This window comes from Centruroides vittatus, unplaced genomic scaffold, assembly GCF_030686945.1.
Source record: "Centruroides vittatus isolate TY-2023 unplaced genomic scaffold, ASM3068694v2 contig_943, whole genome shotgun sequence".
NCBI classification, from domain to species: Eukaryota; Metazoa; Arthropoda; class Arachnida; order Scorpiones; family Buthidae; genus Centruroides; species Centruroides vittatus.
This window is the reverse complement of record NW_027122626.1, coordinates 1,220,134-1,234,567: the sequence shown is the minus strand read 5'-3', so window position 1 is coordinate 1,234,567 and position 14,434 is coordinate 1,220,134. Positions and strand designations below refer to the sequence as shown.

Genomic DNA, 14,434 nt, shown 5'->3' with positions numbered 1-14,434 from the left:
CACCTTACAAAATTCTTTGCAGTTTAATAACTTTTTTAATTGAATATTTATATTATGAAAATAGATAATACATTGGAGAGAAGTTTACATTATATATAGTTCTTTTAAATAAAATTTTGAAATATGTTTATCAGTTTAAATAATAATAGTAATAAATTTATATTTTGTCTGCTAACTTTATAGGAAAAATTGCTATGAATGATTTATTATTCATTAACTTATCTATCGTTCTTATAACATTGATATTTTATATATTCTACATATAAATAAGAAAAAGTTAAGCAATATATATTACTTCATTTCTAGAAGAAAATGTAAAGGAAAATATTTCAAATAATGGTTTTTGTTTCTTTAAAAAAATGTTAATTCTTTTCTGTAATTTAAATGTAAAAATATGTTTTTTTACATTTCAACTTCTAACATATTTTCATATAACTATTAGAAATATAATTAATTTTCAATAATAATGTATTGTATAGAACATTAAGAAAAAATTGTGGTTATAATTTCCTTTTAAATTAACAAATGAATATGTCTGAAAGGAATAGGCCTACTATAAGGCATCAATAAAGAAGGAAACTGTTAAACAATTAACAAGTTATGAAATTTATTCATTTTATATTTATTTTTGTGATGGCTGAAAACTGAGCAGCAAAAAATGAATTAATTAAACATTTTTACTGACCTTAAGGGACAACTGAAAAATAATCTTCATTACAACCAAATAAATTTTTTCTAGTTTATTAAGTTTTATTTCTAATTTAAATTTTCATAGATTAAGGAAAGTGATATTGTCAACCTATACACGGTGATAAACTTAATTTATGTTTCATAAGTTTTATTTTTATTGTATGTATACCTTTCATTCTTTGTATATAAAAAAGAATAGATATTTTAAAAATTAACTTTTAATATGAAGTATATTTTGCAGTTTAATTATATAGTGTTTCATTTTTATATATTTTCAGATGTTTAATCAAATGTATGTCTGAGTTTTAACTACTTAGTCTTGTTAATTAAACATTATAATTTAATATTAGACATTTAAAGTTTATAATAAACAATATTTCATCAATAAACTCTGAAGAATTGATACTTTTATTAATTGGATTGATCAATCAACATAGTCTGAAGCACTACTAAGCAATCTTTGTATCCATTCAGGAATCATTTATAAATTGTGTAATGCTATTTTTTTACTTTTCAACTACAGCCCCATCACCCTGTCATGCTCCATAATGCTGTCACATACACCCACTTTCAAAATTATGTAACATATATCCTTGATCAATCCCTTAAATGTATTAAGGAGTAATATATGGCATGAGGTACCAAACATTACATTATTTTTTTAATTAAATCTATATATATAAAACAATGACATAAATAGTACAGTTTGCTATATAACACTTCAGAAACAAAAATAAATCGTTCTGTTACTGAAGAGATGAGATCTTAGCATTACGTAATGTTTTTGTAAACACCCCACTCCCTTGTAATGCATTATAATGATTACTTGCATACCCACCTACCATATTTGCACTATGTAATTTACGGACAGGTCCAAGGAGCGATCTAATATTTTACTATTATTTCTTTTTCCATAGCTTTTGATTCTCTTAAATTTTCAAAGTTTTCTTAATTTTTATATTTAGAATATTTGGAATTACTGGTTAATTTGTTACTTATGTATAAATGTTATATAAACAACATATAAAATCAAAGTGTTTTATCACATATGAATATTCCACAAGAATTCATTCTATTTAGCTTTTACATTAGTGACATATTTTATTATTTAAAATATTTTAAAAATATGATCATTATAATACTTTATTTTTTTCTTTTTTAAACAATTTGTCACTAACATAAATTATTTTCATCAGTTAAATTAAATATATGTAAAAATTTATCATGATTTATATTATAAATTATAATAAATGTTTTGTTTTCTAATTATTAAATATCAATTATAAACAAAATTTTCATTAATTAATTGAAATTTTCAAAAAATATTTTGGAGCATAAAGATAGAATCTTTGAATAGATAGATAATAAACTAAAATGGATTTAACATATTAAAGACAAAAATTTCTAAATATTTGGATATTTTTAACTGAAAAGATGCTTAGTTAATAAGGAATTAATTTTAATTTATTTTTTGGTATAATTTTATTGTCAGCAGTTGGTCAAAATCAATGGTTGGTAGTTTGATTAAGTATTAGAATTCTCACAAATTCAAAATAGAATTTAATACATATGTAAATATTTATATATAAATCATTATATATAAACATATTAATAAAAACTTATAATACAATTTATCAGTATTAAAAATATAATTTAAGCTTATTTCATATTAATTGAACTTAGTATATCATATCATTAACTGAGATTAAAATAGTTTTATTTGAGCCATCCATAACCTACATTTTAGAGATTTGGTGTCAGAACATTATCAAATTGATAAAATTGACACAATCCATAGCTTATATATAAAATAAATTTTACTGGTGAGCCACAGATTCATTAAAAGTAATAAGGATAATAGTTACCTCAGAAATACAATAAAAAAATATTGTATTGTTTTGATCCAAAATACTTGGAAGGACTTGTGGTTACTCTATCCCTGTGGAAATATCATCACCGATATTCCAAATGATAATACACTGGAACAACCTGAGTAACGAATCTAGGGAAATAACGAGTTAGTTTTTTAATTTTGTTTTCTTGTGGCCTTGTTAATCAACTTTTGGCTTAATATTTGTTGTTGGTTTTTTTTTGTCTGTAGACACTTGAAAAAGGCATAATAGCCACAGTGTCTTTTCTTTATAAAATATAAATTATAACTAATTTTTGTATTTTATCAATCCATTTTTTTGTATTTATAAGTATTTTTTATTGCATTATTCATTTCTTTGTGTTATTATGCAGGATGATTCTAAATTCATAGGACAAACGTTAAGGAGGATATGGCATACTAAAACAAACATTTTTTTGTCAAACAATATATATCCACAACTGAAGCATGTAGAGTCTAACACAGAGATTGCTCAGAAAATGAAAGGAAAGTTTTATTTATCTCATTTTACAATAAATGCTTAAAGGAGCAATGACTAACAGTAATACATGCTTGCAGCACTGGTGGTTACATTTTTGAAGATGGCATTTATTTCTTAAACAGTAGCAGCAACAGAAAGTCTGGTGACAATATCCCCAATGAAGTTAATTCAAGTCTCATACATGTGATTGTTACATCTGTATATGTAAGTCTCGTGCAAGTAGTCACATATGAGAATGAATGGGTTCAGGATGGAGGAGGGAGTCGAGAAACAGTGCACCGGAAATAATGCGCTCAATTTGGTCAAGTGTATAAAAATTTTATAAGGGAATAGAATTAGTGAAAGAGTCTATTCCTAAAAGTGTGCTGAACTGAGAGAGAATGTTTACAGTTTATGTGAGTTGATAAATACCAGGATGGTTAATAGTAGTGATCATCAACATCTCAAGGAGGGAAGGCTTGTCCAGATGAGTCTTGATTCAAGGATAAAATTCAGATACTTGTTCATCAAGGAGAGTGGTGAAAGTCCAGTGGAAAAAATTTGATTGGAGTTTGGGAAGAGTGGCAGTTGAGGACAACGAGGAGGTTAACACACAAAAATTAGCCAGGCAAACTCTGACTCATCATCTCATCATCTGTCCTCTTGCTTTTTATTGAGTAAAGTTGGCAGTTGCTCTAATTTAATTTGTTATATATATATTTCGTTGGTGCACAAGAATAGTGATACAACTCAAAAAAATAGTTCCTCCAGAACAGCCAATTAAGTTTCTTATTTCCTGTAAGGCTTTGTCATGATCTTGGATTTTTAAGATTTTCAAATCTATTTTGGAAATAAATATTAGTGTTTGTTCTTCCACATAAAAATATGGAGAGTTTGCTATACATTTCTACAATAAACTCAAAATTGGAAATTTTTGATTGTGTCACTGTTCTTGTGCACCAACGATTTGTTTTTACCTTGATGAGTAGTTTTTTTGGAAGCTGTGTCACCCATGGAGGAAGTGTTATTGGTGGGAAAATCTTATGAAGTTCCTTCTGCATTTGTGAAATGAAATAATACTCGAATTTACACTAGCCCAGGTTCTCACATACATAATTTGAAGGATCTCATCACTCTTGCAACAATGCAACTGTTTGAAAAATACCTGTCATCTTGGAAAATGTATGCCAATCACTGCACTGACACTGTCATGCATATATTACAGAAATTAAGACTGCTTGGCCACCATGATTACCTGATTTAGCAGCTAGTCCATATAATAAACCGACGATCGCTTAAATATTCGGGCTAATATGGCTGTAATCAAATAATTAATACAAGTTAATTTGGTACTAGAGGTAAGCATTAGGCACCATCTCTTAACTAAATTAATAATTATAATTTTAATAATTTAATAAATAAGTTTTAGTTAAGAGATGGCACCTAATGCTTACTTCTAGTACTAAATTTATTTGTATTAATTATTTGATTATATTATCTCATCAGGCTTTGAGATGTGTATTATAAGCAAGTCCATGTTGGCCAATCCATCACTCCCCAAGAGTGGCATCCAAGTAATTACACACATCGATGATGAAATGTGCTAGTGTGGCCATCAGCCATAATAATATATTTATATTTATTAGTTTTAGTTAGTCTTAGCCTTTCCTTTGTTTCTTTGTTCTCTTTTCTTAACACTTTCCAAAGACCGTTATTGCCTTGGGGTAGGATTAGCGGTTCTAAGAATCAGAACACAGAACAGTAGAGAGTGCAGCCGGGTGAATAGCGCCCAAGCAATAGGTCACTTTTGGACTAGGCACAGAGGAGATCGGATGTGTGAGAAGGAGCTCGGAAGGAAGTTTTGATAGAAAGAAAAGAAGTTCGAGGCCGTCCAGCCAAGGACCAAGTTAGAGAGTTTATCGTAAAGGAAGAATCTCGATAAGTGATATAGAAGAGAAGATCCGAAAGACAGAAGTCACGATAACAGAACCAAGGTCCTACCCAAAGTGCATATCGTCCTGATATAGAGAAACCCCGGGTGAAGCAACTTTTCATTTCTTATTTCTTCCCACTATCCTATCTTCCTCATTATTTTCCTTAGTGTTAAGTTAGAATTAAATTAGGTTAGTTACGCTCTTACTAAAAATTAATTGTCACGCGATCAGGAAAGAGTCACCTTCGTGCTTTGTAAAAATCACGGAACAAAGAGTTCTTTGTGAAAACCACGCCGGATCATAAAATTTCATGTAACCAGTTGGGATTCTTGATATAACCTCTTTGTACAAAGTGTAATAAAGGGACTGTGAATATTATTATAATTGTTGTAGAGTCCTTCTGTACTTTTCGTTCGCGGACCGTACTGTACCACTTGTATGAACACCACACTAGTGCCCCACCATGTTGAAACCATATTTGCCTTAGAATTGCTAATAGAATAACCTGAAGCAATTCTGGCAAGACCTCTTCCAGAAAAATACAATAACTCCTCCCATTGAGCCAAGATGATAGCAGAAAGTCATTGACAATTCCAACCCAAACATTGACGGCAAATTGTTGCTGGTAAACATGTAGTAGTGTAGCATGTGGATTGATTTTTCCCTAAACATGAGCATTATGCATACAAAGCTTTTTTTACATGGAATGTTTAATCTATCAAGAGCACATGTGTTGGAAAATCTGGCTGCACTGCACTTTGCTACATAAACCAATGGCAGAATTCTGTGCATAAAGGATAATCCTTGGCTGTTGATGATTGAATTTTCTGTAAATGGAAGGGGTGTAATTGCTCCTCATACAAAACTTTCCATATAGTGGTTGGCTCATACCTACTCTACATGCAATAGTTCTTATGCTTGGTCAAGACTTTCAGCCTCTCATAGAATGTCTTCTTTCATTTTTGCAGCTCTCAAACTTCTCACCCAACTTGCATCATGTCTGCTGACATGGAATGATCTGGTTTCACAAAGCTGGCAGTGCAAACACTTAAAAATTTTATGATCCTGAATTCGTCTATTCAAGATTGTATCGTCGAAGATTGTACTGTGAACTCTTTCACAGTACAATCTTTGCACAGCTATTTCATATCCATTAGTAGCCCCATATATTAGATACATTACTCCTTGGAATTCATGAATTGCTCTATCAGGTGTGAAATCTGCTTTGCAAATGACAGAAAAACACAGGAATGATTTTCAAATGTGCCAAACTGACTTCTGGTTAAATAAACAACAACTAACCCATTATATATAAAGACCGACAACTGCCGAATTATCGGGCTAGCAAATGGCTATAGTAATATTAATAATTTAAGTTAATTTGGTTCTAGAGTTAGGCGTTAGGCGCCATCTCTTGCTAACTCTAGAACCAAATTAACTTAAATTATTACTATTACTATATTCATTTGCTAGCCCGATAATTCGGCAGTTGTCGGTCTGACTTCTGGTGCCTACATGCTTCAGTTGCAAGTATACATTGACCAAAAATGTTTGTTTTAGTGTGCCATACTACTTTTAATGTTTGTTCTATGAATTTAGAATCACCCTGTGTATAATTTTTTGTAATTTTTGCAAACTTAAAATACCAGTTTTGCAATGATTTTCCATTTGTTTTGTGACACTATTATAATAATGTATAATAAATATTATTAACAAATTATATTAATTAGCATAGAAAAATTAAAGTTCTTTCACTCAATGACTTATTAAATGTCATTCACATTTTTTTTTCTAATTACAGGTGCACCACTGAATTTCCATCACCCTTGCTTCCAAAGCCTTGCTGGATTAACCATTTTGCTGGCCCAACCATGGTTGCATATAATAATAATTTATCAACACTTCTCTAACATACTAATAATGTATTCATTACCTCCTACGTATCTAAAGTATACATGAACTGCTAGAACTTAAATAAATATTAAATGTAAATTACATTTGATACCAACACTGACATTCTCATATCTCTTAAAAGCTGTAGCTAGGGTTAAATTTAAGCAAAATAAACTAGTCTGATGGCTGCAGAAATTTCAAGTTCCCTCTTGTAATTTTGTATGGATTAAAGGTGCTGGACATCCGTTGCCGAAAATTCAGTGGTGTACTTGTATTATCTTGAGTAACAAATCTGAAAATATTTGGATTTAAAAAATAAAAATGTTATGTATTATTAAATACTGAAAATTATATTAATAAATTACTACCAGGGCCATGGCTAGAGCATTTGGCACCAGGGGCAAACTTAAATATGGTACTTTTTGGATATGCCTTTCATTAGTATGTTAGAAATTTAGAAATCATAAAAACACTTTTTTTAATGTAATATGCATTAAATTAATAAGTACATATGATAATATAATTTTTCATATACATACGTGACAGTTTTCTATGAATTTTAGTATGCCCGTGAAATAACTGGAATTTTGACACCCACATCATCATGGTGTCCTGGGCACATGCCCTCTTTACCCCTGCCTTTCCATGGCTCTGATTACTGAATAAGTTTTTGAACAACTTTATGAACAGATTTATTATAAAGTGTGATTAAATTGAGGCTTTTTTTAAATCCAGTCGTATAATAGTCATTCAGATGAATCAGATCCCGAACGTATTCAACAAATTATAAAAAGAGCAATTGAAGATTCTGAATGGGTTGTAAATAAGGTAAGTTTAAATAATAAAACAGCATATTTGAATTCATTCATTGTTTGATAACTTTCAAATTTGTTAATTCATTTTTACTTAATATTATAAGAATTAATTTTTAAATTAATCTAATGATAATAAATTTCTAATGGCGTTATATAAATATACACAAATTATACTTTTTAGATATAAATTTATTTTACTATAAAACTTAAACAATGATTAATAAATAAGTGAACATATAGAATTATGAGAAAGACTATCCTTAGATTTACTATCTATTAATAATAATCCATGCAGACAGATTTTTATTAATAAGCTATATATAAACAAACAATAAATGTATTTTTAAAGAAACATACATCAAACAAAACCCGATATCATAAGCAAATACACCAACAACTGCTATAAATGATCAGGCTAAATTTTGGATATTTAGCCTGATCATTTACGGCAGTTGTTGGTGTATTTGTATTTTTAAAGTTTGTTTTACTATAATTATCTTGCAGAAACTAGATTAAAATTTTTCATGAAGATCATTAAAAAAATTTCAATTGTTTTTAAATTTTACAAAATATCAATATAAAATAGACTTGCCATAAATATCATGGAAATCCTGTGTGTGTTACAGAACAAATCAAGTGAAAACTGAGAAAATGAGAATGTGGTTCCTGGTCACAATACTGACTCATTAGTTATGCATGCAAGATTACAAGATTATTTTTAAGAAAAATCACAAAATTTCTGTCTAAAAGCAGTGAAATTATATGAAACAATAGGCCAATGTTTATAACATTTTCATAAAGTAACAATAACTCATGTACTTCTCACTATAAATGTAACATATATTATTAAGAAATATTATCATTTCAAAATTAATAATTAAGAAATCAATTTTATAATATATAGCATGTAATACACTCTTCAAAAGTGAAATTTCAGCACCACAAAGGAATGCATGTAGCCATGTGCAAATTGCAGGACCAGTAGAGGTAACAGATATGAAAACGATTAAAAGAATAAACAAAGATATGCAACCGACACTTGTTTACTCAGTAACAAATATGGCCCCCATGGGCAGCTATACAGACGCTATAAGACAAGGCATACTTTCAGTGAGATGATTAATGGTTGACTGAGGTACTTTGCCAAGCTGCATCACTGCATATATGCATGTTTCATGCATATATTCTATGGTAATGTAGTGCACCTCATGTAAGATGAGATCCTACAGGAGAGAGATTTGGTGAGGCTGCAGGCCAGGGAAGGATGTGAATTTCTTTCAGCCTGGTGAGAGTTCACCATGTGACATGCAGTTGGGAATTGTCTTGCTGGACTACTGTATCGGCTGTGGTCTGTACCAGTGGCTGAACCATAGGTATCACAATTCATGTGAAGTACTGGTCTGCTGTCAGAGTACCAGAAATGTGCACTAGGGCTGTCGTCTGATGGAACATGATGCCCAGTATGGGGCCAGTGTGAAGCTCTATGAAAAGAGCTAGTACATAGTGTTTGCCAGGATCCAGAAGCAGGATTCATCCATAAACAATATCCAATGCCATTCAGTGGTCCAGTTGTGATGAAGATGACACCATGACAGGCATGCAGTCCTATGTTGAGTGGTTAATTGCACTCTATGTTATAATGTATATAATATAGTTAATTGTCATTGTTTACATTAAGAACCAATTTTGTCCACCAGAGAGATCTGGTGGAGAAAAAAACTATCATCCTTACCTTAGAACAAAAGACTATTATCTTGTCTAATTATCTCTCTACTATAGAATCTCTCCCCACACAAGTACAAACAAATACAAGCAAGTCAGGATACATATCATATTGATATGTATCCTGACTTACTGCTTTGTATATCAGTTTTCGGATTAAAATTTTTGATAGATTAAACCTAGATGTAGCATATTCATATTTCTCTCTTATAATTCTTAAATTATTAATAGCTTATGACACCACCACCAGCGAAACTGATCAGTAAGTCAACCCTAAAACAGATAAAGCAATATCCAAACCCAGTTGTGGGTTGCTTACTGAAATTATGAAATGAGTGCATATCATACCATTTCCAGTTATTAAGCAATAAAGCAGAATTAAGGAACTTTATCAAGGTTGCTATGTTTTTTCCCTGCAATCCAGTCCAATTTCCACACCTTGTCTCTCCATACCTTATTGCCAATCATAGCAACTTGTCAGCAAGATTGTAAGTTTTTTGAGGGCTGTAGCATATGGGCACCTGCATCCAAATAAGCCAAAAGTAGAGATTTTCTCATTTTTATATATCTGCATGAAAATACAAATCTTGTTTATTATATTTCAGTTCTTATTTATACTTTCTATACTTTTTATACTGCTCAAATTTATAGCTATTACTTTCGTGTGCCCTCTATCAGTATTATTTTTACATATTAAAAACTTCATCTTCATACCTTTATGAAGATTTAATCATTTCCTTTCAGAAAAATTGCAGTGTTTTTTATATTTAATGTTAAATAGAAATTTACTGTTTTCATTAAATAAAATATTTATCTTTAAATTTTTACTTTGGTAATTTTGTATTTTTATTTTCTCAATTAAGTAGTAAAAAAGGTAGCACCTTTTAAAATTTTGGTAGCAAAAAAGATGACTTTTTTAAATGTAGTGACTTTTCATTCCAAACAGTTGGTAACATAGCTCTCATCTCCTCAGGATCTAGTAACTGTTAGTTATATCTGATATATTGCTGTAAAGATTTGAATAAACCAAAGTCTAATTAAATGTATTTCATTGTATCTTATGATAATGCCCAAGACCCCAGTTACAGCATCTCTTTGATTACATGAATTTCCCGATGAAGGGTTTGTAACTGGAAGATGGAAATTTGTGCTGTGAATACTGCAATACTATGGTCAACAACAAAAAGAAATTTACTGTGGGTACACATATTGCAAGTGCAAAACATTGTAAGGGCAAGAATGGTAGCAGCAAGCAAAAAAACCTTGCAGTTTACTGCTTCTGAAAGTAGTAAACCTTCAAGATGGCAAGACATGGTTTTCGTATTCTGTTCTGTGGGAATACCCTTGCACATTTTCCATCACAAAGGGTTCTAAAAGTGGATGAAATCTAACTTAAAATTATCTCCAAATGAAAACTTTTCTAGTGAAAGCATCTTGAGCAGTATTTTCCCCAATGTTGGAAACAAAGATTTAGACACTACTGCACAAATGTGTTGAGGTCACATTGCACTCCTTGGCACTGCCACATGTACTTGCAAAAGATTATTGTTTAATTGTTTCTCTACTATAGTGACTCTCTCCATCTGAGTATACCTTGTATAATGTGAGTGTTCCCTGCTTACGTGTATACCAGTTTTTGGATTAAAAGAAGTGATTTTAGATGTAATGTGCTCATTATTTCTCTCTTGACTCTTAAATTATTAATATAAATATCATTTTAAGTATCATAAATTATCAGAATAATATTTTCTCATTGTTTTATTGCTTTATTTTATTAGTATGCCAATAAATCTAAAGGAAATTGATTTACAGTCAGTAGGAATGATATAAATAGAATTAATGTAAGTTTCATTATTTTATACAATACTTGATTTTTATCATTTAGCAATTTTTTTTCCACCTTTAACTCTTTATATTTGAATTCAAATGAATTCATTCCTAAATCTCACATTTAATTTTATATATTATAAAAAAATAATTTTTGATTATTTTCAAAATTATTAATTTTTAAAATATTTTTGTTATTATTACATTCAGTTTTATAGAATTTAGAGTGGTTGTTGATTGTTCTAACAATGAGATAACAGATACTATTTTGAAAAATAACATTTTGTTGGAGGCAAACATGTAGGTGGAAATGGCTAATGATTAAAAGAAAAACTAGATGTAAAGAGTTAAAGATTAATAATTATGTAAAATTAAAATTTTTACAATTAGAAAAATGGAGAAAATGACTAGTTTTATAAAAGATTTTAAAATACTGTGTTTCTTATATTAATAAATTCTAATATAATTAAAAGTATTAAAAGGAATATTTTCATATTTTCAGATTTGATCAAAATTCCTTCTTCAAAAATTACAGATCTATAATAAACAATTATCTATAATTCTTGTTACCAATCCAGTAGATAAAACTAAAAATTTGAATAAAATTTTTATTTAGTAAATAATAATAAAAAGTTTTCTGTGTAACTTGAAAAAATATTATTATACTAATTTTTTTTTTTTTCAAACACGAAAATGAAAACAGAAACATTTCAGAATTTTAAATGTATAAAATTAGCAAAAAATTATTTATATTTTGATATTTTACAATTAGCAATAAAATTATTTTTATAAGAATTCATTTTATGTTTTTTTCCAATAAATATATTTTTCATTAATCAACATTAACAGAAAATATTTTTTAGAAGTTTTCTACATTCACATTTAATAATGAACAAAAAAATTCTTAGCAGTTAATGTAATTAATATATGTAATATAATATGTTAATAATACAGTAATAATATTGTAACAAAAATTTATAGATTAAATAAAACTAATTTTCTTTCATATTCTGAGTTAGACATTTCAGTTTTAAATTGTAGAAATAATACGTTAATTATATATAATTTTCTTGCAGTTTTTTTATTCACAAAATATTAAACCTTAACCTTTGCAAGAATTATCTGTATTATTTTGTAAAGGTTAAAGTTTAATATTTTTTGAATGAAAAAAACTGCAAGAAAATTATTTTCATATACAAAAATCACCCTAACAGATAATAATTCTTACAATTATGACCAAATTTATTCTTGGAGCATAATCATATACATAGAAGTTCAGAGTAGATACTTTCTGAATAATAATTTAGCTATGTAAAAATGTAAATAAAAGCATTTAAATGCAATAATAGCATATACAGCCATAGCCTGTTGTCCAAATATAATGCATTTCCTGAAAATAATTCAAATATTAGGAAATTTTTTCCACTGTTTCTTTTGGGAAAAACTCAAATTCATTCCCATTTCATCTAAATAATTACAATCAATTTTCTCAAATGAGACTTAAACTTGGAAACTATCTATTTACTTACCAATTCAATATTTTAACATGATATTAAATAGTACAAACTTCATTTAAAGGCTATGTATGCAAGCAGTAACACAATGAATAATTTTGCATAGAATCCACAATTAGGAATTATGGGTATTTTCTTTACTATGCGGTAGATAGCAATGAAAATTATACAATGCACTTTATATTAAAATATCATTGTATAAAAACAGAACAACAATGAAATATGAATCTACTTTAATAAACTGCTAAAAATAAGCTTGTAAGATTGCACTGGAATTTTGTTTTAAAAATCACTGAACTATGTAGTTGCAATAGAGGACAGCCATAACAGCACTGAAAAAACAAAACAGAATCTGAGAACAGTGGTGTTCCCTATTCTTTCACTTTTACTAGTGTAACTTTCAAATTTTTCAGAAATGCACTACAAATAAATTCGTAATACTCAGATTCTTCAATCTGAATATTACAATGGGTACTAAAGAACATCATTTGTTGTAGTGGGAATTTGGATACAAGGAGTTTGGGTATTGAGGTATAAGCTACATATAAGAAGATTAATATTATATTTAATCTTATTTGTCTTATAAAAATACAACTTTGATATAAAAATGCAGAAAAAATATCAAAATTTTGTGCAGAAAATAATTGTTTGTTCTTATTCTTGAATAATAATAGTTCAATGGAAAGAATCATATAGGTTTACTTTATAGAAAAATAAAAAATTCAAAGTTTTTTTGTTATAAAAATTTAAGTACTGTAATTTTACATGGCTTTCCTGCATGTTATTTATTTAAAAGACAACTTGGATATTGAAAGTGAATATGGATTATATGATTAGTCTATTATACACCAATTTTAAATTGCAGTTACAAAGTAATAAAATAGCACTGCCTCTATCTAAAGTCACTGAGATCTTTATAAAACATAAAAAGTTTTTTTTACATTGCAGATATTCTTCTGCTATCATGGTTTTTCCGAAAACAACCACAAAATACATAAATGCATACCTCACTTTTTAGATTCCTGTTTGTTTTTTTTTTTTGTGTCAATTCTTGCTTTAATTATTATTATATACTGCTATTTGAAGTTAAATCTTGAAATCTGATAAATTTCTAGTTGATTCTATATAATATCATCATTTCAGAAAACTATTTAGAAACTGACTGTCATGTCATTGAGTGTTAACCTATTACTTTTTTTATCGTTATAAAAGAAATTTTAGCAATTAAATTAATTATATATATTTGAAATAATATCCCTAGCTTAACTGTACAATGTTTCTTTGTTTACACACACAATAGCATTACTTTCTGTCATATTGCTGACTAAATCAAAACTAAATATGACATCAATACCATTTTCCTTTATTTGCTTCATTTTTTAAACTGTATAGTGTACAAATCCATTTTATATTAAATTAACATTCATTTAAAATTTTAAATATTTGAGCTGCAATTTTTAAAAATTGTATTAAATTCCCTTTGTCTGTCCTTCCTTAATTTTGAATGGTGTTAGATGGATGAAAGTTGAGACCAAATATGGAAAGCTTATGGGCAGGAGGCCCCAATTAACTATATACGAACTTCCGCTATAGACTGAAAGACATATGATTTTGATTCAAAAATTTTCCCCGGAACAGAGTTACATGGATGACTGTTGTTGTCAGGAAGAGTATGTTGTACAGGGGCA

At 28.7% G+C, this 14,434-nt stretch overlaps 1 protein-coding gene across 1 annotated transcript in view; it reads left to right on the top strand.

The window, feature by feature from the left end:
* LOC136985029 (LYR motif-containing protein 9-like) overlaps positions 1-14,434 on the top strand; it is a 48,061-nt gene that overhangs the window by 597 nt on the left and 33,030 nt on the right. The window contains exons 2-3 of the mRNA XM_067282219.1: positions 7,604-7,696; positions 11,184-11,246. Coding sequence (XP_067138320.1) covers positions 7,604-7,696; positions 11,184-11,210 — 120 coding nt within the window. The 3' untranslated portion in view covers positions 11,211-11,246. The remainder of the gene's footprint in view (positions 1-7,603; positions 7,697-11,183; positions 11,247-14,434) is intronic.